Here is a 26,051-nt window from a genome sequence, read left to right as displayed (position 1 = left end):
GGGGTCCCCAACTCCAGTCCTCGGGGACCACCAACAGGTCATGTTTTCAGGATATCCTATGGTAAGAACACCTGTGGCAATGTCTGAGGATGACAATAATTACATCACCTGTGTAACACTGAGGAAATCCTAAAAACATGACCTGTTGGCGGTCCCCGAGGACTGGAGTTGGGGAACACTGGTCTATTGGACACACTGCTTGCTGGCAGACAAAGGGTACAAAATTCTAAACATCCATGCCAAGTATCCGTCAATGAAGACATTGAGCCCCTTTTTAACCCTTTCCAATCCACTGTCTGACCTCTGAAGACATGATTTAAGCCTGCACAGCTCCGATGTTGGAAGACGTCCGTCGGGGTTCTCTTACTGTATATTGCCAGCCTCTCTGCTGTCAGAGTCTATCCAACGTGTCACCTCATGCAGTACTGGCTCTAGCCAGCATATAGCGCTGTTGTTTAACGGCAGAAAAAGAGTAAGCCCCCTAGGAAAACCAGGATACAAATTGGATTGGAAAGGGTTAAGAATGCAAAGTTTCCTACTTTGTCCGTATTTGTTTTGTTGTTAGTAACGGGAATAATGAGGGTTGTAAAAAGCAACGGTTCATGAAGAAAGACAGGAGGTTTTATTAAGAGCGTCTTAAATACAGACCTGCAAACAATCCAGAGATGTGCTTACAATCCGCGGGCATTTGGACTGGCATGCGAGCTCAAAAGGTAAAAAGTACTTGTCGGCTTCAATAAAAGTAGCCTTTGACTTCACCGGTGGAAGGGTACTCGAACCGGCCTTTGCGTCTCCTTGGGGAGGACTGCCAGGAGATAAAGAAAATGTGGGACAATTAAAATGCAGTCCACATATCGGTAATGTGTGCAATCAGACTAGTCTATACCCGTTTATAGACCCACGCCACCTGTTTACTTAATTACATTGTATGGAAACCCTGAAATCACCACATTCTCCCAATCTTTAATACAGCGAAATGCAAAAACACCACAATAACAAAGCCCTTATTAGACGATTATATCAACTGTTAGAACAGCAGACAGAAGACTTTGTATGTGAGCTATGAAGATGATGGTCAACTAATACATAAATCTAATATATAATACACATCATATGGTAATATTATTGCCAATTTTTTAATATATTTTTTACTCGGTCAAAAATGCCCACTTAGAGCCCATATCTTATTGCTATCTTTATCCGTTTAGTCGGGCCAACTCTCGGACATTTTACGGATCAGCCGTCTCCACGCGGTTCTGTTTTGTGCCGCTTCATTCAGTTCCATCACTTGCATGTTGGTGTGGGCTTTGATAGTATCAAGCCAGCACGTTCTTTGGCGCCAAGTCTTTTCCCGCTGACCGCTCTAAGCATTCTCACAGTTTCTAATGAATAATGTGTGGCCAAAGTATCAGAGTCTCCGTTTCCTAATTTTACCCTCCAATGAAAGCTTTGGTTTGATGTGGTCTGGGACAAAATCGTTTTGTTCGTGATCTTGGTGATCCAAGAAATTCGTAGGAGTTTCCCTCAACACCAAGTTCCGAGGCATCGATCTTCCTCCAGTCCCCTTTCTTCAGTGTCCAGCTTTCGCAGCCTGTGTTGACTATCCAACATTTCCTTGCAATGCTTAGGCCTTTGCTTATCCATATCTTAGCCATATCTTAACACTGTGCTGCATCTAACGCGATTAGTCGCTTTATTTCAGATCCCGATTCTCCACGGAGGTCGATTTTCGATCCGAGGAAGATGACGCCTTAAGCTGCTTCGATTTCTTCATTGCCGATTTTAATTTGTCCTGTACCATTACCGACTGGTGTCATGATCTAATAAGTTTTCTTGATATTCAAGTCTAGGCCTGCTTTTATACTTCCTTCTTTAACTTTTATTATCAGTTGTTCAAGATCTTCCTGACTTTCTGCCAGCAGGGTTGGATCATCTGCATACCCCAGATTGTTGGGGTTTCTTTCACCAATCTTGACTTCAATTATGGGTTTGTCTAAATTGTAATGCCTCAAGATCGCCTCTGCATGCAGGTTCAAAAATGTAGGGGGGCAAGATGCAACCTTGAAGTACACCTTTAAACGATTCTGAACCATTTTGTGTCACTGTTGGAAGTCCTGACCGCAGCCTCTTGGTTCACATATAACGACTGTGTAGGTTGCCCCAGAGGCCCCGAAACGCCCATGTGTAGGAAGCCCAAGACAAATGGGGAAGCACAATATTGGGGCATGAAACTCGTCCCGATATCGCACTCACCAACTTGTCATTTACCTGCAGATGCAAGACTATTTTCTCCCATCACTTCAGGTAAAGTAGCGATCATCCGGCGTTACTATATTCAATGGGAAACCTCGCATCGCAAGCTGTGCAATGTGCTTTCCTGTAACATTTAAAACAAAGGATGATGCGTTCTGAGGAAAGCCAAAATACAGGATATGCCGCTCATGTATAGGACTCCATTCAAAAGAATGTAGTTCATATCTGTGCGTCTTGCAATAGACAAATCTTGCACGATTTTCTCGGCCGTGTGAAGGCGGCCTTAGGAATGGCCACAGCTCGTCATGTTCAATGCAATCTAAAGCTTTGCTGTAATCGATGGAGCATATGTACATATGTACATGTCCTTCTGGTGTTCTCAGGCCTTTTCATGATCCATTGGCGATTTGCAATTTGGTCTTTTGTTCCTTTTCTTTTGCAAAAACCGGCTTGTGCATCGGGGAGTTCCTGTTCCACTATCGCCCATCTTCAGTAGGACTTTGCTTCCATGTAATATTAGGGCTATTGTGTTGTAGACAGAGCATTCTCCTGAGTCGCCTTTTTAGGGATTCAATCTTTTGGCCAGGAGTTGGTTTCCCAAATCCTGCGACAGAGTGCGATTAGTATGTGGATTAGCAGGGGCTGAGCAGCTCAGGGGGAATGGAATCGATTCCAGGGGCTTTCCGATTTGATAGCCGGTTCAGTGCCCACTCAACTACATTCTCCAGGATATTAGGTTCTAATTCTTTTAGTTCTTCTGTTTACAGTTGATTGTTTCCGCTATCATTTGCGAAGTTCGTCTGTATATTCCCGCCATCTAGGCTTGATTTGTTCAGGATTGTGCAATTCCTTGACATTCTGATAAAAAATTGAGGTTACACTGCACAATGCAAAACATAGTAACATAGTATGTTAGGCCGTATAAAGACAATGTCCATCTAGTTCAGCCCGCTTCCCCTCATTGCCCCTTGTTGTTCCAGAGAAAGGCAAAAAAAAAAAAAAAAGCCAATTTAGCTCATTTGGAGGAAAAGAATTCCTTCCTGACTCCATAATAGCAGCCAGAGTAATCTTGGATCATCATGCGAGATCAACAACCCCGCTGGTCCCCTGATGTCTATATTCTGTAATAGCATAGAGCTCTAGAAAGACATCTAGTCCCCTCTTAAACGTCCTTATGGATTTTGCCATCGCCACATCCTCAGGCAGACACAGTTCCACAGTATCACTGCTCTTACAGTAGAGAACCCTCTTCTATGTTGGTGATTAAACCTGCTGCCTTCCAGACGTAGAGGATGCCCTCTTGTTACCGTCGCAGTCCTGGCTACAAACGGAAGCACAAGCCCTAACGTGAGTGAAGAGCTCTCTTTTTTGTTTGCTTCTTTCAATTCCATGCAGCGTGCATTCCAAAACCATTCTTGATCTTTCTTTGCTTCGTACTGAAACTGGGCACTTAGGCACGGGAAATCATCCCCGTTTCCAGTAGCTTCTGCTTCTTGTCGCATGGTTTCTGCTGATTACCAGGTTGTTTTTCCTGTTGCTTTATTGCATGGTATATTTTAGTTTGCCGTTTCGGTTGTGATGCTTTTAAATTTCCTCTCATAGTTCATTTGGCTCTTTTTCAAATGCATTAAGCCGTTCAAAACTATTCTTTGCTTCTACTGCATAAGGCTGCCTGTCATTCATTCGGCGAGAGCTGCCTGTGATTGGCTGAGCGCCTCAGCCAATCACAATCAGCTCTTTCAGCAGGCAGGGATTTTAAATTACCGCCTGCTGATAGATCACCACTATAGAGCAGGGGACAGCAGGGGAAGACTCGGCTGAACCCCGGCAGCTGAATTAAGGTGAGTATCTATTTTTTTTGTTTTTTTAAACCACTTTAACTTGATTTTTCAGGGAAGGGCTTATATTTAAAGCCCTTCCCTGAAATCAATTGACGGGGTTGCGGGCAGCAGAATTCTCTACCGCAGCTGTCATGAGTGACAGCTGCGGAAGAGAACTGAAGAATTCCTCTGCTGCATCTGTCACAGATGTGGCAGATGTAGTAGCAGGGAATTCTTTTTACTAGCGGGGATGAAGGAAACATCCCCACGGGGAACACTGTAGCGGCGGATAGGTATGTTTTTTATTTAATTTTTACACTAAAATCCAGGCTTTTCAGGGAAGGGCTTATATGTAAAGCCCTTCCATGAAAAACAATGCAGGGGTGCCGCAGACCATTGTTTTCAATGGAGCCGCAGGCAGCAGCCGCGGCTCCATTGAAAACAATTTAGTGTGGAGAGGGTGAAATGTTCTCTAGCACCCGATAACAGCTTGGTGCTCGCTCGAGTAACGAGAACTATCGAGTATGCTAATGCTCGAACGAGCATCAAGCTTGGACGAGCATGCTCGCTCATCTCTAGTAAATATGCATCATGGATGTGACTCGAGGTTTTCGTTAATGAAACCATGGACAGCTTTACCAATCTTTTTGTTTGCGATGAACTTGACACCATTCCTTTGGATGTTTGCATTTCCTGAGTTATAAATTGTTAAATCGCCACTGCTAAGGTATCCATTGTCTGTCCAGTGAAGTTCATCGATCCCAAGAAGGTTGATGTTCAAGAATTGCATTTCGTTCTTTAGGTTGTCTATTTTGCCAATGTTCATTCCATGTATGTTCCATATTCCAATTCTATGCATTTTAGTAAAGCGCGGGCGATCTCTCTCACCGCAGGCAACATCAGCAGGCCGGCACCCAGAGGAGTTTCCCCTGTCCGTGTCACAAATTTCTGAGTTTTGAAACACGCCATTGCTCTACCCCGGTAACACCGTAGGTGCTTCTCAATCCATGGAGCCCACCTTCCAGCAGCAAATCTTTAAACGTGTTTTCAAGCGAATCCATGAAGTATGGCATTCAGTGGTATTTGGTTTAGTAGGTCACCACATCTTTCTCCACGCCTCCCCGTTTTCCCAGGCACATAGCTGTTACGAATGCAATCCACTCAATGCACTGCAGCATTGGCCTTCAACCTGACACCAGAGGAATGGTGTGGAAGGCAAGTAAAAAACTCACATCCCTGGACTCAGCATGTCAACTTAACTTATAGGGCTCAAAGTAAATGACAGACTCCCTTTAAGCTTGTCATACTTTATATGTATATTGGCAATTATACTGGCCGACCACCTATTGCGTATGGGGACTCCAAACTCTCCCCAGATGACAGATGTTGGCGCAGATAAGGATAGAATCCAACTTGCCCAATCCTTTTGTTCTTGGAGAGATAAGCCACCACCAGAGAAGTCTGGCAGCTACTTACTTCCTTAAAAGGGGTTGTCTCACGAAAGCAAGTGGGGTTATACACTTCTGTATGGCCATATTAATGCACTTTGTAATATACACCGTGCATTAAATATGAGCCATACAGAAGTTATTCACTTACCTGCTCCGTTGCTGGCGTCCCCGTCTCCATGGTGCTGTCTAACTTCAGTGTCTAATCGCCCGATTAGACGCGCTTGCGCAGAAGGGTCTTCTGCCTTCGGCTCGGTCCGGCACGAGCGGCGTTCTGGCTCCGCCCCCTTCTACGCGTCATCGCGTAGCTCCGCCCCGTCACGTGTGCCGATTCCAGCCTCCTGATTGGCTGGAATCGGCACACGAAGGGAAGGTAAGTGAATAACTTCTGTATGGCTCATATTTAATGCACGATGTATATTACAAAGTGCATTAATATGGCCATACAGAAGTGTATACCCCACTTGCTTTCGCGAGACAACTCCTTTAACCCCATTCAGAACACATGTGCGCTTGGCTGAGCAAAGTATGCATGTGTATGGGGTGTTGGGAAAGATATCTGTCAGCTAACTCTTTCTAAGTCTCGGATGCAGATCTGATCTACCATACCAGATGAAATAGCGCAGAATGCTGCACTATTTTGTCCAGGGTAATGCAGCTCTGAATGCTGGAAGCCGAACAGACTCTAATATAGTCGATGAGGTTTGTCAAGCATCGTTCATTTCCAGCAAGGGCAGATCCGATGCTTCAGGTATTATCGTTGTTCAACTTAGCCATAAATACCAGGAATAGACTAGAAGTGACCATCACTTACTTGTCGGAGTCACTTGTTCTTCAGCTCCTCTAAAAACCGAGAGACTATCATTTCGTGTAAACAGGGAGTCGTTCATTTATCAACAACTGCCCATTTACTCTGAATGGAGGTGGTCTACTGGAAGGGACTTCCGGTGTGCTCCACCTCCATTCAGTGAGTGACCATTGCTCCTATGTGGAAGCACAGGAGTGATATTCACTAGGACGACCCTAATGTACTGGTGTAAGAAAAGTACTCCTTTATCTTAGAGGCTCGTATACTACTTGACACATAAATTAATATAAAACAGCATACCCCCTTGAGATATTGGACAACTCATGGACATACATTTCAAGCTTAAGTGGAAATATTCTTTCGAGTTAAAACATGCAAAATGCAAATGACTTACTTTTGTTTTTCTGCTTCGTGCTTTATCTCCTCTGCAAAGGAAAAAGACGACAATTAGAAAACACAGTTACAAAAAAAAGTTAATTCAATTCAGAGTCTAGACGAAAGCTGCAGTTCAGTCAGGGTCCCCTTACACGGAACAACTGTGGACCGCAGCAGTGAATGGAGCGGAGCGCCGGGGATCTCTTCTGCTCGCCCGCCTCCATTCACAGTAAACAGGCAGTCGTTCACGGATGAAGCACAGGCCAATCGCCGTTCGCTTTATACGCATGCACGATCCCAACGACAAACTAATTACTGCTCCCCGTTCCGCTCGTTAAGGCAATCAAGCAAGAATCTGAACAATAATCCTTCAGTGTAAAAGGGCCCATGCACAGTCCAAGACCCTCGGACTGATATCGCATTTGTAAACCTGCAATTTTTTTTTATTTTTTTTTACTGTGGCTGATGAGTTTTGCAAAGAAAAATGTATCACATAGCGGCATGTGAAAATCTCATGTTAAAATAGAAAAAAACATCACACATTAAAAATCACATTTACATAAAGGTGTAATGCAATCTTTTTTGGCTCCCATAGGAAATAATGGATTATTCTTGAACAAAACCCCCTTCCATCTCTGACCCGCAGTCCAAGGGAAAAATCGCCCATATATATTACCCCACTCAAAATAAGGGGTTCTTTTCACGTGTCTTTTCTGTGCATCTCATAACACATAGAAATCGCACGTGAAAACCATCCATCGTAGGCCTCCTCCACGCGTTTTGACAGCACTGCAAATTGCAAGTATGTGAAGCCCGTGCTTTCCTATGGGTTCCTTCACATTTGTGATGTTTTGTAGCATACGACATTGCGAGTCAAAACCCTTGCGGATTTCGCGATATGCCCGCGACTTGCGAGATTTTGTAGCCCATGCTTCCCTGTGGAGCCTTTCTCTCTGTTGCATTGCATGAAAACGCGGTTTTCGTGCGGTGCAACTTTGACAGTAGGAAAACCTACTGTCAAAGCCCTAAACTAAGCCCTGGCTGCAAGGTAAAAAACAAACAAAAAAAACCCACTACACCCCATTAGAAGCGTCGTCATCTCCGGCGTGGGCTCCCCGGCACTTGCTTGAACCCTTCTGCCAACCCTTCCTGGATTGGAGGATAAAAATCTCTGCCTCCAGGAAGGGCTGGCTGTGACTGGTTGACAAGCTCCAAGGCTCAGCCAATCAGAGGCAGTGTTTTTGAACCAATCACAGCCATTCAATGAATGAATGGTTGCGATTGGTTCATCGAACGCCGGCAATGATTGGCTGAGCCAGGGCGCTCGTGAATCAATCACAGCCAGCCCTTTCTGGAGGCGGGGGTTTTGATCCTCCAATCCAGGAACGGCTGGTAGAAGACAGAAGACAAGTACGGAAATGAAGAGAAGACCTGCGCCAGAACCAGACAGCACCACTTAGTATTTTTTTTTTTTTTTTTTTTTACTGCAGCTAGGGTTTATTTTCAGGGTAGGACGTATATTTTAAGCATGAGAAAAGTGCGAGAAAAAAGGAAGCAATTTCGCGCGAACCACCGATGTGATATCGCTGAGATTTTCTCGCAGAGATAATGTCGCCCCTTTGAAGGAGGCCTAAATACACCCTCAGCCAACTATAATCTGAAGTCTGTGATGCGAACAGCTGATTACTGAACCCTCAGACCCTTTTCCCTAAGTTATCTCTAGATAGTTTCACACATTTTGTTTTCAATCAGAGGTACAGATGGTCAGTCTTTGTCTAGTGAGACTTATCTATGTCCAGCTGTAACCTAAACATCTAAGGGACACGCTCACCCTAAAGGACTACATTATTACGGTAGGTACCTAGCAAAGTTACGCGCAACAGTAACTTTCGTTGTTCTTTGTTGTGTTAAGATAATTTCAATAACTTACTGCAACAAGTAGGTTTTACCTGGCGTAAGTAAAATGCGTTCAAAGTAGAAGGAAAAGTTACACAACTTTGAGGCACCATTCACACTGGGGTTGCAGTGCACATTTGGCTGTCATCCAGCTTTCATAGAGTTAAATCTGTTAAACGATTCTGCAATACAGGCTGAGGGATGTAAGTGGGCAGAACGAGAAAGATGTGCAGTGTATGAAAATATGCTGGGTAACAATCCCTATGGGAAGTGTAGGGGCGTCCATATTGGCTGCAACTCAGGCATCACACACAAAGAATGGGCGGATTATTTTAGATGCCTCCATATCATTTTTTTCCCTTTTTACACAATGTAATATTGTTCTTTACTACTGCAAAACCCATTTTGCCCGTACGGTTCTACAACCGCTCAGTATGTCATCGGGGACTTGGAATAGAGGTCTACACGGCCGTGACTCATTAGTCACCACTGACTTGTCTTGGGAACTCAAGACTTCCAGCTCTGCAGATCCCAATCTGTCCCTGGAGAGGAGTATGGGTAGTAGCACCTATTCTTCATTTACAGGCGATACACAACCATCGTGAAGATTAATGCCAGCCGCACACATTGGACGCGCTTCATATACAGGCAGTCACAGTGCTATCAGATACAAAATCTGCATTATTTTACCGCACATCCACACTTCTACTGTACAATGAAGAAAGGAAACTATGGAAACACGTAATTCTCTCCACATATTGCCATTTGTCCTTATCAATCATGATGGTATTGCATTGCGCAGAATTGACATTCGCTGTGACATCTGTTTTTGCTACAGCTATCAAACAACAAAAAGTTTGCATTGCGGTAGATTTGTTCTAATGCTTACATAGTCTTCCTTTACATTCAGCATTTGTGCTGAGCGTCTTCATAGGCCCCTCTCACCCAACAGAAGCCAAGAGTGTACTTTTTCGCCTCTGTTGGGTTGATATTCATTGGCATACGTTTTTTTTTAGTTCTACAATAAACCAACTACAGAACAATGAAACGAATTTCCATTTTTTTCTTTAAATTTTTTTAAAAAAAAAGTGAGGTCCATGGGCAACATATGGCACCAGTTGGAGGTATACATCAAGGAATACTTCCAACGTGTATGTTTAACGGAAGGCTCAGACATGATGTGAAGAGAGATGAAACTTGTTCCTACATTTTAGATAGCCGTTGGCTGAACGCCTGTTTTAGCGGGAGGTATTTCTCTCGCCCCCGTTTATAAATCTAGGGAGGGGGAGAAAGCCACCGTTATCTCCTAAAATGATTGGGTAGTTGAAATTCAACATCCCAGTCCTCAACATCCCCAACATCCGAAGTTGCGGGAGAATCTAGAGGCCCTCCATGCATACTAGATGATCAGCTGTTCCGCTGTAATTGGTGGGTTTGGCAAATCCACATCGAATAGGTGTGGCCATTCTAAGAAGAGATCGACATGTCAACTATTACAACACTGGCGCAAACCTAGGGACGATTGTCACCCCTGTGCTTTCACACAGTAGCACAAATCGAACACTGAATGGAGGTGGGGGGTTGGGGGGTCTCTTCTAGCCGCCTGCCTCCAACCACAGTAATCAGGTAGTCGCTCATAGATCTGGCCAATGATGTATCCAACACCATGAGCCCTGGCTCTCCTAGTCATTGCCACATTACATGGGTCTACGCTTTCACCATGGGAAGAAAGTGTGATAATGTACTCTAAATGCAAGGAACCGAAGACGTCTGGGCAGCTAGACTTCAAGAAGAGGTCTTCATTGGCAGATGGAGAAGATAGGAAGCGTAGACAACTATAATCAGAGCGAGTCAGATGCACCATTGGATTTATTCTGCGCCTGCCGAATAGTTTTCACTTGTCTATTTAGTAGTATGGTAATGCAATAGGGATGTTGTTGGAAGAACTGGAAATTGTCAACTATAGACTCATTATATATCATTTTTTTAATATCAGTATGGTGGTAATATTGATCTATGTCCAGTGATTTATGATTCAGTCACTGTATGGCAGTATTAATCATGATTCGGTGCTTGTATAGTGGTATTATTTGGTCATTGTGTGACTATTACTTAGAGAAACACTGTTCGCTATGTATAGATTATAGCATTTGTGACACATCTAGATATGAGCGAGCTCGGATAAAGCAGTTACTCGAGCGAGTAACTCGCTCCTAGCATGCTTACTGGTCCTAGTGTGCTCAGGGGGGCGGCGGGGGGAAAGAGGGGAAGATCTCTCACCCCCCCCCCCCAGCTACCATCCACCGCTCAAACGCCCACCCCCACCTCTCCCCGAGCACGCTCGGACCAGTAAGCAGTTACTTGAAAAGAACGATGCTGGCTCAAGTAACTGCTTTATCGGAGTGTGCTCGCTCATCTCTAGACACATCCCAAATACTTATGGACATTCACAGACCCCAGCCCTCCAACAAGGTCTCTGGCACTGGATTAAGATCCCAAATTCCCTCAGGACTTGTCAGCATTATCTGTCATTTAAAGCAGACTTTTTATTGATTATGTAGCACAGAATCTGAAGACGTGATAAATAAGAAGCTACTGCAAGAATCAGAATGGTATCTACGCCAACTATGCAGTAAAAGTGTTTGAGTACTTGGAAGTGGGTATACAGGGGGAGATGGCCATCCGTGTTCAGTTGAGGACAACCACCTTCAGGACTCACTGCCCCGAGATGTATATGTAAGTAAACTGTTCGCTTACACTAACAGTTGGAAGATATAATATAGTGACCCTCTCACTGACTCTTTCTTGATCTCATGTGCTGCAGAATGCGGCGAAAAGTCACATTTACAATTACAGACATGCACTTCTTTAGAAAGTACGAAAAGTCAATTGATTGCACACAAGCTCGGTTCATGCTCTCCTCTTTCGGAGGCTGTGTAGAACAACCACACCCACTCAATACTACACAGCTATATCACTCTTTGTCTGAGTAGCTAATTTGTTCCCCTCATTGCTGATAAAAACAGAAAATTCACCATGAGTGCCTGAAAAACATACAGATTTTGAAAAAAAAAGTGCAAAGGTGTACATAAGCTAAGTTTTCTGCAGGGTCTCAGATCCACAAATATAATCTTTACAACTGCAAGTAAGGAAAACACTGCATTTTTGGATCATTTCCCACATGTACCGTAAACTTTAGGTGGATTTGGGAAGGGCTACTGACAGAGGACAGTAGCATCATATTCCCAACAACTGACTCCGTTGTCCATCAGCAGGCAGATCACAATAGTCTAAACACGACTGGCCGTAGATTGGCGGGAACTAGTCCATATAATCTTATTGATGCAGAGAAGGGATGGGTTATATGTGAAGTCTCTGGGTGGCTCTATGTTCCCCCGATTATAAGGGTGAATCACATAGTGGACCACCTGATCTACTATAAGTCCTTTTCACAAAAGGAAGGGTAAATCATATAATTACATGCAACAGTTATTTGACGATTAAGTCCAAATAATAATCATTATCATTGCACAAAGTAGTAGATGCTCTGTTGCCATGCAAAACCAAGTACTAAGCGACAGAGCGAGAAATTAAAAGAAAAAAAACAAAACAGATTGCGCCTGACAGCGTGCATGAGATGCACCGCCGTGCCGCAGTGAATAACGCTACCATACGCGGCGATAGGCTGACATAGCGGTAAAACACTGCATTATACACTCCGAGTTTTACAACACGCCCGTATAAGCCCGGCCTTAGGCACAGCCACTACAAAGCATATGGAGCGGTGTGTAGTAAACTACGATGAGGATGCAACGCTTACAATCTGCTCATTTGTTGGGGTTCCCAGAATTGAATAACTCACGATGCCCAAAAGTGCCCATAGACTTTTAATAATTGTCAACTGAACGCTTCCTCATCCAAGCATTCATGTGTTTTCAATGGGTAGGAGGAGGTAAGCTGCAGCTAGACAGCTCTGTTGGCAGCTTATCTCCAGAGTGGAAATATAAGGCGCCCAGATTCTTTCCTGCGGCATCATTTGTTAAGGAAAAGTCGCGAGTCCTCCATAAACATACAATAGTCGACCGCCCCCGCCAAAATTTGCGCATTTACTATTGTTGACCTATCCTTCGGATAGGTCATCAATAGTTGGTCATCGGGGGTCTGCCACTCAGAATTCCCACCAATCAGCTGATCCTCCGGACCACTCAGTGCAGCAGTGCTGGATGTCCGCATTGGGGTCAGAGCCAGAAGTGCAATAGAAGACAATTTGAATGGCCTTCAGTTACACTTCCGGCTCAGATCCCAAAGAGGGTCCGCTTAGCGGCACGGATCCTGAGCGATCAACTATTGATGAAATACGCCAAGTATAATTCTTCCAATAGTAAATGCTGGGTAAAAACCCTTTAAGGTTAGGCCATCAAGATCAAAGTCCCAGAAACCCTTTATGGTCTAAAGCAGTTTTCAGAAGAACATAAAACTGCAGCCATTTTCAAGTTCTGTTTTCAGGTTAAATATTAATAAAATTGTGTTGAATTTCGTGGTATGGAAAACACTAATTACATGTCTTTTCGAGTACGAGAAGATAACTTTAAGAATCCGGGGCAGAATTAAGATCATCCTTATGGACAGTAACAGAAAGGTGGTCGAGGCTTTCAGTCAAGAACACCCAGGAGGACAGCTAGTGGGGGCAAAAAATGTCAGGAAACTGGTCCAGAAGTTCAAGGAAACTGGTAGTGTTCGGGACAAACCAAGAACTGGTCATTCAAGCAAGGTTTCTGATCCCCAAGTGTCAAGAACTGGTCATTTGTATGAACACTGTTCGAAAGACCAGTTCTTGGTTTGTCCAGGACATGATCAGTTTCCCTGAACTTCTGAATCAGTTTTCTAGCAGTTCATGCACTCACTGACTGTCTTCCTGGATGTCCTTGATTCAAAGCCTTGGCCGCCTCACGTGAACTTGTTACCAACCATCAAGATGATCTCAGTTCTGTTTTGGATTATTAATGGCACCTTGTGGTACTTGAAAAGTATGCAAAGTGTTCTCTGTACCACATAATTCAACGTAACTTTATTAATACTTAACATCACATCATCCGTTATTTGAAAATGGTTGCAGGTATTGAAAAAAAATGACTGCGCCTATCAATTTCTGATGAAATTCTACCCTTAAATCATGTATCCCATGACCTTCCTTCAATTGAAGTTTCTTGGGCTAAATCCAAGACGGCTGCCAACAAGATGCCCGACAAGCACCACCAGCATGCCAAAAAGTCTTCCCCTGCCCATCTAGGTGTTCTACAAAGTTTTCAACTTGTATCTCTTTTTGTACAGCAGATATCCCAGGTGGCCTTGACTTTTGAACCACCCTATATATTAATAATTAATTATCAAAAGAATTTTCAGACCGGTGAACCCCCCCCCCCCCCCCCCCAAAAAAAAAAAAAAAAAAAAAAAAAAAAAACAACATGGTGCATAAGTTACGTTCACTGTAATGTGAACAGGGCCTAGCAAATGCAAACTGCCTTGGTTTTAACAAAGGGAAGGGTAATGCTCGGCCAAGTATGCTGATCAACATTTCACAGGAGAATGTAAGCGCAGCCGTCCATGACCTCAAGCTGGACACACGCTGAGTGATGTAACTGGACAATGACCTAAAGCACACAGATAAATCAATTAAAGAATGGCTGCAAAAGAAGTAAATTTGTGTTTTGGGATTTCCTAGTCGAGAGTCCTGATACTATCCCCATCAAGAGGCTTGTGGCATGGCCTGAAGAGGACTGTGCACACAAGGCATCCCAGAAATATTGATGAACTATACATTCGCACGGAAAAATAGGCTAAAAATTCTTCTTGATGTGCAAATCTTATTTGTAGCTACAAGAACTGTTTGGTGGAGGTGAGTGCAGCTGGACGGGGATCTACAGCTTATTAAAATCAAGGGTTCACTTTTTCTCGCTGCACCGTGGATGATTAGTCTAGTGCTCAATAAAAGCCCTGAGTGTTACAACTGTGCGTTTTATCCGTTCAGTTAGATCTGGAATTGGGACATATATCAGACCATATTACCATTTTTAATGCAAATGTAGTATGGATAAAGGAAAAGGGCTTGAGATCTCTTTTATTGAGATCAGCTACAAAAACAACAGTTAGAAAAGTTATGGCTGACGCAAAAACGATGAAAAATGCCCTTTAAAAAAAGAACTGCGATTATTAAAAACTAGTAAAATGAGAACTGGGGATTTGAACAAATCTATCAAAAGAGATGTTGCTAGACAACTAGCTTTCCCTCCAGTCTATCACCAGCGCCGTGTGTATCCGCAGCAGAAGCTCCCAGAGTGATGGGGGAACATAATAAGTTTATTTAAAAAGTATCACAGGTCTTTTAAAAAAGTGCAGTAATCATGAGACATGAGGAATTTATATCAGAGTGCGTTCACGGTAGACTTCCCCACACACCGGCTGAATTGGTCAACCAGGTATTGGAGTGCGAGATGATAAAAGTTCTCTGCAAACCAGTAACCCATCCACCATCCTGTTGTGGTATTCTTTTAAGAGAAAATTAATCACATCCATGTCTGTGCCTTGTCATACATACACATATAATATATATATACATATACATATATACACATACACACACACTTATACACATACATTCATGCCTCTTGGGATCTATTTCATTAAAGGGGTTGTCTCGCGCCGAAACGGGTTGTTTTTTTTCAATAGGCCCCCCGTTCGGCGCGAGACAAACCCAAAGGATTGGTTAAAAAAAATATATATATATATATTACTTACCCGAATCCCCGCTCTGCGACGACTTCTTTCTTCCTTCTCCAAGATGGCCGCCGGGATCTTCACCCACGATGCACCGCGGGTCTTCTCCCATGGTGCACCGTGGGCTCTGTGCGGTCCATTGCCGATTTCAGCCTCCTGATTGGCTGGAATCGGCACACGTGACGGGGCGGAGCTACGATGACGACGCGGGACCAGCTCTCCGCCACGAGCGGCCCCATTCACCAGGCAGAAGACCGGACTGCGCAAGCGCATCTAAAAACGCCAGAAGATAGCGAATTTAGACGGATCCATGGAGACGGGGACGCTAGCAACGGAACAGGTAAGTGAATAACTTCTGTATGGCTCATAATTAATGCACAATGTACATTACAAAGTGCATTAATATGGCCATACAGAAGTGCTGAACCCCACTTGCTGCCGCAGGACAACCCCTTTAATCCTGAGGAAGAACCCTGAGAGGTTCAAAAGCTTACAACATCATGTGTTTTTGTTAGCCATTTAAGAGTATCATATCTATAGGATTACTTGGTTTCTTTACTGGGAACAATCACAGTAACCAACAAGGAAAGCTTATATGGCAAGAGGATGCAGACAAGTACAAGCTGCCATAGGGCTCATGCCCACGGCTGTGAAAGGAATGCAGAATACCGCAGCGGAGTCCGTCACAGCACCCCCGCAAAGACCCCATACTTCCCTCTGGATCCGCTGCGTAGCTCCCACACGACACTGCCTGTGCGCATGCGCAGTATGGCGCCGCAGAAATCTGTCCGTGGGCATTAGCCCTTACCGGCAGGCAGAGAAGGTATAGAGTTTAGCATTCTGTCGCTCAGCCCGTCTCACAACAAATGCACTGAAGGGGTTCTCCACTTTGTACCATCCCCATTTCTTAGGGTTCTCCTTCGCAATATGCAGGCAGAGCTCCGGTGATTGCGGTGCGGCACCCGGTCTTGGCAACTGAAACAATGACAGAAATCATTGCCGCACAGCAATCAGAGGAGCTGCGCCTGCATTTTGCAACACAGAACCGAATTGTTAAAGGGGTTGTCCAATTACATATTGACATTTTAAAAATTGGGTCCAAGCAAGCAAAACGAAACGCTTACCCGTCCTTACCCCGGCGATCCAGCGCTACAGCCTAATGATTCTCCCACTTGGCGTTGACAGTGGAAGTCAGGAGACTGTTGCCTGCCAATCAGAGGCTGCAGAGTCACCGTTCTAAACTCCTGGCATCATGGCGCCCAGGATCTGGGCAAGGATGCTAGGAAAAAGTGCGGTGACACTGCAGCCCCTGAGTAGCAGGCAGCGGTCACCGGACTTCGACCGTCCACACAGACCGCGAGAATAAGGGGGCTGCGGTGCTGGATTGGGTAAGCACCATGTGTTTTAATTTTTTAACTAATTTGGACCTAATTTTAAAGTAATAATTTTTAACTAGACAACCCCTTTAAGGGTGCCATTACACGAGTGCTAGCGGCAGACACTAGTGCACGTTTTCCTGACAATTCCCAGGCAGCACCTGTGAGCTGAGGCGCCGCCGGGCCATTAGCACTATAAGCACCATTAACAAGCTGTAATAGCGCCAACTGCCAGATGCTTCCGCTGGCGCTCATGTAATAGCATCCTAAAAAGGGTCAATTAACAATTAGCGGATCACAAAATACCTGCAATTAGCTGTAATCTGTGAGGAAACCTAGCAATAAATTCAATTTTCCTGCAGCGTCACCACATAAGTAATACACAGTGCCCATTCACATCGATGGCAGGGGGTCCAGAGCGAGACCCTCCTTATAAGCGCTCTTCACTCAGCCAAGAGATGAGAATCTTGAACAGAAGGCGGGCTTTATATTCACTCAGAGTTCTCTAAGGCCTCATGTCCACGGGGAAAATCGGGCCCGCTACGGATTCTACATGTAGAATCTGCAGCGGGTCCCTCCTGCCCCGCGGACATGAGCGCTGAAAATAACAATAAATAAGAATTTACCTATCCGTAGCGGGCGGCGAAGCTCTGCTCTTCCTCACGGCCGGATCTTCTCTTTCAACCGGCGGATGAATTCCTTACGCCGGCGGCACGTCGCCGACACGTCGTCGACGTGCCGCGCGCATGCGCCGTGCACATCCGCCGAGCCGAAGCAAGGGAGATGCGGCCGTGAGGAAGAGAAGAGCTTCCCAGTCCGCTGCGGGTGAGTAAATTCTTTAAATTCCTATTTTAGGTCTCCCGCGGATCCGGACAGCTTCCATAGGCTTCAATAGAAGCCCGCGGGAGCCGTCCCCGCGGGAGACCCGCACGAAAATGGAGCATGGTCCAGATTTTTTCATGCTCCATTTTTTTTTAAATGCCTTTTATTGACGATCCGCGGGTATTTATCTACCCCGCGGGTGGTCAATGCATCCCTATGGGGTGCGGATCCGCGCGCGGGAGATCCGCTGCGGATTTTAAATCTCATTTTGCCCGTGGACATGAGCCCTAAGAGGGTGTACGGAAATGGGTTTGTTAAAGTTGAGATTCCTTTCAACCCCTTCCCGAAATGTGATGTGCATATACACCAGATGTAGCAGGGCGCATATGTAGCGGGGCTCATGATCTGAGGCTGCTAAATATGCAGAGGGTGCCAACTTCAATCACAGCCATTTAGCTCCTTAGATGCCCCAGTCAATGACAACCAAGGCATCTAAGTGGTTAGACAAGAGGGTGAGCTCCCATTGGCCACCCATTAATTGATTGTGGGGTGCTAATGGGTTGTCATTCCAGCTCTATGCCTAATGAAGACTGCCGTCTTAGCTTCTATTCCACCCCACATCATTTTTTTTTAAGTTTCTCAGCACATAGCATATTACATGGTATATGAAGTCCTTAAATACCAATGATTGTACATGCAAGTCGCTGGAAGGTATATGGAGCGGACAATCCCTTTCGTCTATTAACAGATTACATGGTACCATTAAAAAACACAACCAGTCCTGGTAAAAAACAAACCCCCGTATATCTATGTCAACGGAAAAATGAAAAACAAAAAGTTACGGCTTTTGGAAAGCAAAGAGGTAAAAAAAAAAAAAAAAAAAAAAGTCAGCACCAAATCTGGCTGCATGAAGAGGGGTTAATCAGGGGCATCTTATATAAAGGCTGTATATTGTGCCTCGAATTCAGAAGAAGGGGACATGTAGGAGGAATGTGATGAGCCTCGGTCTGCCGGAGACCCTCAGCATAGTCGTATCGTGTCGTCTACATCAAGGATACAATGCAAATGGTCGGGCCGCCATGTTAATTGAACAAACTTCTTAATTGTTCCGGGAGTTAGAGATCTAAGTAGAAATTAAATAACCTCTTTAATACGCCATACAATTAGATAGAGAGATGCAACAACTTAAACACACGTGTAATATGCAAGTAAGAACCTGATCTAAGAAAACAAGAATATCCGGTGTATCAATCACAATAGAAGCAATGGGAAGTTTCTTCCAGCTCAGCAACTAAACCGGCCGGTCAGGTGATGAAATGAGCAATATCCTATCACAGCGGACATTACTGAAACTGGCAGCTGGACGCTCAGGAGCTTATTGCATGCAGAGTTATGTGCAAAATCAAGCAGTCTGCGGTAAGCGCCCTCCAGTGGCAGCAGAAGGCAGCCAGCAAGAGGTCCTTTAATTCTGTTTATGCAGGGGGTAATAAACAAATTACCTGAAAGTGCTGTGGCATAAGTTGGCGCTATACAAACAAGTCCCTTTCCCTCCCTTTCCCCAATGGATGGCCCGCGGGTCGGATGGTTTCCATTGACTTCACTGGAAGCCATCCGTGCAGGAACCGCAGTAAAACGGAGCATGCTGTGACTTTTCATCCGCAGTTGGTTTCTGCTCGTGTGCATAAAGAATCATTTTTAAATAGCTTGCTATGAAGAGTTATAGCTGCGGAGTCTGGAGGCGGACGCCCGCCCCGGATACCGCAGCAAAAATCTGTCCGTGTGCGTGAGGCCTTACAGTTTTGGGAGTCAACCGCTAAGAAGGTTTTCTAGCTGCATCCCAAATCCGACCGTTGATGCATCAGTTACACCATAATTACAACGGTTCACGTCCCTGAATGCTTTTTTTCCCCTATTACACAAAGGTCTAGTGGTCCTGGATGGAGGATGCACCACCGGTAAGCCGGGAGCTGGTTGGGGTTTTCAGCTACAGAATGATTTGCTACAAAGACAAGCTACATTCAGATGGCCGTAGGCAAAGTCCTTTGATGTTGTTCTTGACCCCTTAATAAACCAGTTTTAATTTAGTGCTTAGTTTTTTTCCCCTTTCAAGAGACTTTTTTTTTTTTTTTTAAATAATTTATTTTTTTCATGGTACCATTTAATGTACTGAGAAACCTAAAAGGCGAAATGGAAAAAACACGATTGTGCGATTGCTTTTTTGCATTTATCTTTTATGGTATTCAGGGCTTATTCACACATCCGTATATCGGCCAGGTTTTCACACCCGGCCAATATACAGTGTCGCTTTCTGCAGGGGGAGGAGGCGGGCCGGGAGCAATACACTGAGCTCTCGCCACTGTTTGCAATAGGAGGTGAAGTAAGGGGGCGGCACTCCCATTGCAAATAGTGTCAAAGGGCAGAGAGGGGTGGGAGCTCAGTGCACTGCTCCTGGCCCGGCCCACCTCCTCCCCCTGCAGAAAGGGATACCGTATATTGGCCAGGCGTGAAAACCCGGTCGATATAAGTACGTGTGAATAAGCCCCAGGGTGCAACACAAAAAAAACGTGTTCCCTGGAGTCTGTGGAGTAGTTGGATTTAAGAGCTCATGTCCACAAAAATGTTTTTCACTGCAAAGAATGGAGTCAATGGACTTTCATTGGTCCATACATATGAGCGTGTAGATACATGCGAAATACGCTATTTCTCTGCGTACCACGCAGCATGAGCCCTATACATCGGTATAGGCAGCGTGAGCAAGCTCTGTCCCGCAGTGTTTTACCGATACTCCCCATGGACAGGAGGAAATAGGGCTCATGTACACGGGCGGATTTTTGCTGCGGAATCCCCGGCAGGCACCTGCTCGCGGATTCCGCAGGAATGTCGTCCATAGCATAGAATGAGAAAGTGATTTTTTTCATGCACACGGATAAAAATAAATAAATAAATAAATAACAGCAGGCTCTATTTTAGAGCATTTTCAGCGCGAACGGCTTCCATTAAAGTCAATGGAAGTCATCCGATCCAAGGCCCTTCTGCAATCATCATTGTGGAAAGGCTGCGTAATCCGTGTCATTGTGGGGAAATCTGTTCTGCGCATGTGTGCCGGCGACCCATTCTACCGGCATGCTACTGGGTTTCCCAGAAAATGGGACCCCGTCTTATATTAATTTTTGTCCCAAAAGAGGCACTAGGTCTTTTTTTCGGAGAATGTCTTATTTTAGTTACCCAACAGGCTCGGTCCAGGTCTCTTACGCCGTTCTACCGAGGTCCGTGCTGTCCTAGCCGCTCGTACAACATCACTTCCTGGTTACGGGATTCATAAATCCCACCTCCAAGACGCGATAGCTATGATTGGTTCATCGAGCGCTGCATTGGTTGGCTGAGCAGGGGTCGAAGAACCAAATCACAGCCATCGCATTGGTTCATCCACTGCTGCATTGATTGGTTCTTCGAGCACTGCAGCTCAGCCAATCAACAGCCATTGGATTTACAAATTGGCTGAGTATTCCGGAGGCGGAGCGAAATTCTCAAAATTTCCTTAACGTTTCCATTCCAATTCATCCATCTAAATCTAACTGAACGGCAGTCTGTTTTTTTTTTTTTTGCCAACCCTCGCCACCCCTAGCTTTGGATTTCTACTGTCCTTTAAAAATGGCCGTCCGGGAGTGCAAAAACTACATCTCCCACAATACCCCACTGCCAGTTCCCGATGAGTGCACATTCACAACTGTACAAACTTTGTCATCATTACAGCAATTGGATGCACTGAGCATGCCCGACCAGTAAAACAGCGGGGCCTAGAGGACGTAACCATTGGATACCAATGGAGACACGACAAGAGTGGGAGACCACAGGGCAAGCAATATGTCTGCAGTCTCGTAAAACGGGCACCATTATATTACAGAATGACATATTATAACCTAATGAAGCATACAGCTTTCACTTCCAATCGCTGGAATGTTCCTTTAACAGATAGGAACATTTTTTAAGGACTTGTATTTACCAGTGCGGATGGATAAAGGAGACGGAGTAACGGTATTATGTCGGGTTTCTCCAGCATTCTTCGAGAAAAGCCGCTGCTAAAATAACACAATACAATCAACATACAGAAAAACAGTTTCTAAAAAGCCGGTTGCCAGCATGAATATGAGAAGCGACAAGCTAGAAAGGAAAATGATTAATAATGCACTATGGCTGCGTCCTCGTGTACCGCTGCTAATAAGAAGCCGGCGTACGGTTACCGCGCCACAATGACACCACCGTAAATAGCACAACACTATTCATTTATTAACAACGGGGACTCGTTCTCAGGTCTCTTCCCTTTCTAAGCTGCAGCGGCTCGGTATTATAGGGAATGATGGTACAAGCCTGCCGGTGGCCCGCCGCTCCGCCAGTCGTAAACAGTCATTTCTCAATGCATTTATTAATGGCTTTGTACCTTACAAGAGCGGGAGCGCTCCGATAATAAAGCCGGGCAGAAAGGAGGAAAGCAAATTCTCCGATATTACGCTTCCTCAAGACGGAGCCGAGAGAACAAGTTACTAAATCCCTCAGATTACGACCTAAATCAGATCAAGAATGATATTCCAGAAGCTTTCATATCCCACAGCAAGAAACCGATCCAGTCCTTGATGAGTAGCGATCATGCAGCCCCTGTGCAGTAACTAAGACGGTCCAAAGGGGGCAGATCTGCTGTGGATTTAACCAAGAATCTAGAGGAAAATCTGCCCCAAGTTGGGTGTATTTGATTCACCCGATGGCCGCAGCCAATCACACCATGGTGTGGCGCGAGAACCTAGCAGGGGGTGACAACACCAGAGGCGGATTGACCATACAATCTACCGGGAACATTCCTGGGGTCGCCCACAAGTCTGTCTGCTACAGGCATCCCTCTAAGACTACAGTTTACGAGGTAGCTGGGTGAGGCTATAAAGTTAAAAAAAAAAAAAAACACAATATACTCAACTCATAGTAACATAGTAGTTAGGCTGTAAAGAGTCATATCCATACAGTTTAGCCCATTACTCACCAATGTTGATCCAGAAGAAGCCAGAGAAAACGATTAATTAGAAGCCAATTTTTGCTCATTTAGGCCTCATGTCCACGGGCAAAAGAAGAATTAAAATCCGCAGCAGATTTTAACTCTTCTCCTGCCCGCGGATCCGCGCCCCATAGGGATGCATTGACCACCCGTGGGGTAGATAAATACACGCGGATGGTCAATAAAAGTGATTTTTTTAAAAATGGAGCATGAAAAAATCTGGACCATGCTCCATTTTCGTGCGGGTCTCCCGCGGGGACGGCTCCCGCGGGCTTCTATTGAAGCCTATGGAAGCCGTCCGGATCCGCGGGAGACTTAAAATAGGAATTTAAAAGAATTTACTCATCCGGAGCGGGCGGGGAAGGTCTTCTATTCCTCACGGCCGGATCTTTCTTGCTTCGGCGGATGTGCCCGGCGCATGCGCGCGGCACGTCGGCGACGTGCCGGCGACGTGACGAGTTCATCCGCCGGCCGAAAAAGAAGATCCGGCCGTGAGGAAGAGAAGACTTTCCCCGCCTGCTCCGGATGAGTAAATTCTTTTAAATACCTATTTTCAGCGCTCATGTCCGCGGGGCAGGAGGGACCCGCTGCAGATTCTACATGGAGAATCCGGAGCGGGCCTGATTTTCCCCGTGGACATGAGGCCTTAAGGGGAAAAAAAAAATTCCTTCCCGACTCCAATCTGGCAATCAGAATAATCCCGGAATCACCGACCCTTCTGAAGATATTAATGATTATAACATACAATATAGTATCGCTCAAGAAAGGCGCCCAGGCCCCTCCAACTCTTTTATCGAGTTTGCCATCATCACGTCATCGGGCAGAGATTTCCACAGTCTCACTGCTCTTACAGTAAAGAACCCCCTCCTATGTTGTTATAGAAACCTTCTTTCCTCTAGATGTAGAGGGCGCCCCCTTGTTACAGTCCTGGGTATAAATAGATGATAGGAGAGATCCCTGTATTGTTCCCTGATGTATTACACAGTTCTTAGGTCGCTCCTCAGACATCTTTTTTCTAAACTCAATAACCCCAACTCTCTCCCGGTCCGGCCTGATGTCCAGTTGCGCGGTCATGTGCCATGTGACCTCTGTGGCCAACTGGACACAGTGGTCAAGTGCTATTGTGCCAACCAGAAGTCAGGAAGTTGAGCAGCTTAGACAGCAAAGGAGGAGGGGAGTATATGTGTTTAATTATACAGCATTAGAGGGACCGGGGGAGCACGATTACTGATGGGGACAACAAGAGGCAGCATTATTAGTGACAGGGGCAACAAGTGGGATTATTACTACTGATGATGGCAATGAGGGGGATGATTATTACTGACATGGGGAAAGAAACGGCAGCATTTTTAATGACAGGGCAACAAAGGGGGTATTATTACTGAAGCGGAAACAAAGGGATAATTTTTAATGATAGGACCAAATGACGGAATACTTGTTATGATTGGACAATAAGGCTTATGGTAAGGGCATAAAAAGTGGGGCATTATTAATATTGGGGCCACTGTGATAAGCTAAGCACTTAGCCACGCCCCTGACCACACCCCTTTTTTTGAAGGGATGCCATGCGGTAAAGTTTATTCCCAGGGGGCGCTCCAAGGCTGAAAAGTTTGGGAAGCACTGACATACAGCAACTGGCAAGGGACCAGGGGGGCATCGGCACAGGGGCAGCAGAGGATTGATAAGGTCTCTGATTATCGGCGCCTCTAAATCCCCCCGCAGGTCGTCCACAGCTAAAGCCACAACAGAACATATTATTGTGGATTTTTAACTTCCCATTTGAAATTGAGGCGGAAACTCCACAACAAACCCGCGACTGATCTGCAGCAGAAGTTGGCATGCGGCGGTTTACCAGGTCGCAGGACAACTTCCATGCAGAAAACTTGGATGAGCTTGGTAAAGACTCTTGAGAAAAACGTCAACAAAACCTTGGATAAATATCCTGTACGGCCTTCGCCTGAGACTGGATATTAATCCTCAGCTACAATCATTTCCTGCATCCGCTCTTAAATCCTGTAAATATAAGCAAGTTGTATATTCAGAGGTGCTATCTTAAATCCGGACCCGTTTAATTAAAGTCTCAGCAGATCAGCCATTACCCTCAGTTTCCGCATCTCTGTAACATCACACCCTTTACTTTAATTAAAAACTTGTAAGACATGTCAGCGCCATCACAGAAGGCTGTAAATTGAGTTTGCGGGAAACAGCATCTGTGTGAGGAACCTTCTTACTGTTTGGAAACACTCATGGAGATAGAGGAACAGCAGCAACGGTCAACCTACCAAATCTAGGAAGCCTCCCATGCGCCAGCCAACTCACGGGAGCCTCCCAGGCGCCAGCCAACTCACGGGAGCCTCCCAGGCGCCAGCCAACTCACGGGGGCCTCCCAGGCGCCAGCCAACTCACGGGGGCCTCCCAGGCGCCAGCCAACTCACGGGGGCCTCCCAGGCGCCAGCCAACTCACGGGGGCCTCCCAGGCGCCAGCCAACTCACGGGGGCCTCCCAGGCGCCAGCCAACTCACGGGGGCCTCCCAGGCGCCAGCCAACTCACGGAAGCCTCCCAGGCGCCAGCCAACTCACGGAAGCCTCCCAGGCGCCAGCCAACTCACGGAAGCCTCCCAGGCGCCAGCCAACTCACGGAAGCCTCCCAGGCGCCAGCCAACTCACGGAAGCCTCCCAGGCGCCAGCCAACTCACGGAAGCCTCCCAGGCGCCAGCCAACTCACGGAAGCCTCCCAGGCGCCAGCCAACTCACGGAAGCCTCCCAGGCGCCAGCCAACTCACGGAAGCCTCCCAGGCGCCAGCCAACTCACGGAAGCCTCCCAGGCGCCAGCCAACTCACGGAAGCCTCCCAGGCGCCAGCCAACTCACGGAAGCCTCCCAGGCGCCAGCCAACTCACGGAAGCCTCCCAGGCGCCAGCCAACTCACGGAAGCCTCCCAGGCGCCAGCCAACTCACGGAAGCCTCCCAGGCGCCAGCCAACTCACGGAAGCCTCCCAGGCGCCAGCCAACTCACGGAAGCCTCCCAGGCGCCAGCCAACTCACGGAAGCCTCCCAGGCGCCAGCCAACTCACGGAAGCCTCCCAGGCGCCAGCCAACTCACGGAAGCCTCCCAGGCGCCAGCCAACTCACGGAAGCCTCCCAGGCGCCAGCCAACTCACGGAAGCCTCCCAGGCGCCAGCCAACTCACGGAAGCCTCCCAGGCGCCAGCCAACTCACGGAAGCCTCCCAGGCGCCAGCCAACTCACGGAAGCCTCCCAGGCGCCAGCCAACTCACGGAAGCCTCCCAGGCGCCAGCCAAATCACGGAAGCCTCCCAGGCGCCACCCAAATCACGGAAGCCTCCCAGGCGCCACCCAAATCACGGAAGCCTCCCAGGCGCCACCCAAATCACGGAAGCCTCCCAGGCGCCACCCAAATCACGGAAGCCTCCCAGGCGC

General features: G+C 46.2%; 1 protein-coding gene across 3 annotated transcripts in view; it reads right to left on the bottom strand.

The window, feature by feature from the left end:
* Positions 1-26,051, bottom strand: part of ARFGEF1 (ADP ribosylation factor guanine nucleotide exchange factor 1) — a 168,136-nt gene that overhangs the window by 98,468 nt on the left and 43,617 nt on the right. For all 3 annotated transcript variants that reach the window (XR_010786634.1, XM_066578563.1, XM_066578564.1), the window contains exons 2-3: positions 6,724-6,754; positions 649-805 (exon numbers count right to left, since the gene is read on the bottom strand). Coding sequence is in view for 2 of the 3 variants with exons in the window: in XM_066578563.1 (XP_066434660.1) it covers positions 649-805; positions 6,724-6,754 (188 nt within the window). In the remaining variant the exon portion in view is untranslated. The remainder of the gene's footprint in view (positions 1-648; positions 806-6,723; positions 6,755-26,051) is intronic.

This window comes from Eleutherodactylus coqui, chromosome 9, assembly GCF_035609145.1.
Source record: "Eleutherodactylus coqui strain aEleCoq1 chromosome 9, aEleCoq1.hap1, whole genome shotgun sequence".
NCBI lineage: Eukaryota > Metazoa > Chordata > Amphibia > Anura > Eleutherodactylidae > Eleutherodactylus > Eleutherodactylus coqui.
The sequence above is the reverse complement of the archived record's forward strand: the minus strand, read 5'-3'. Positions and strand labels throughout refer to the sequence as shown.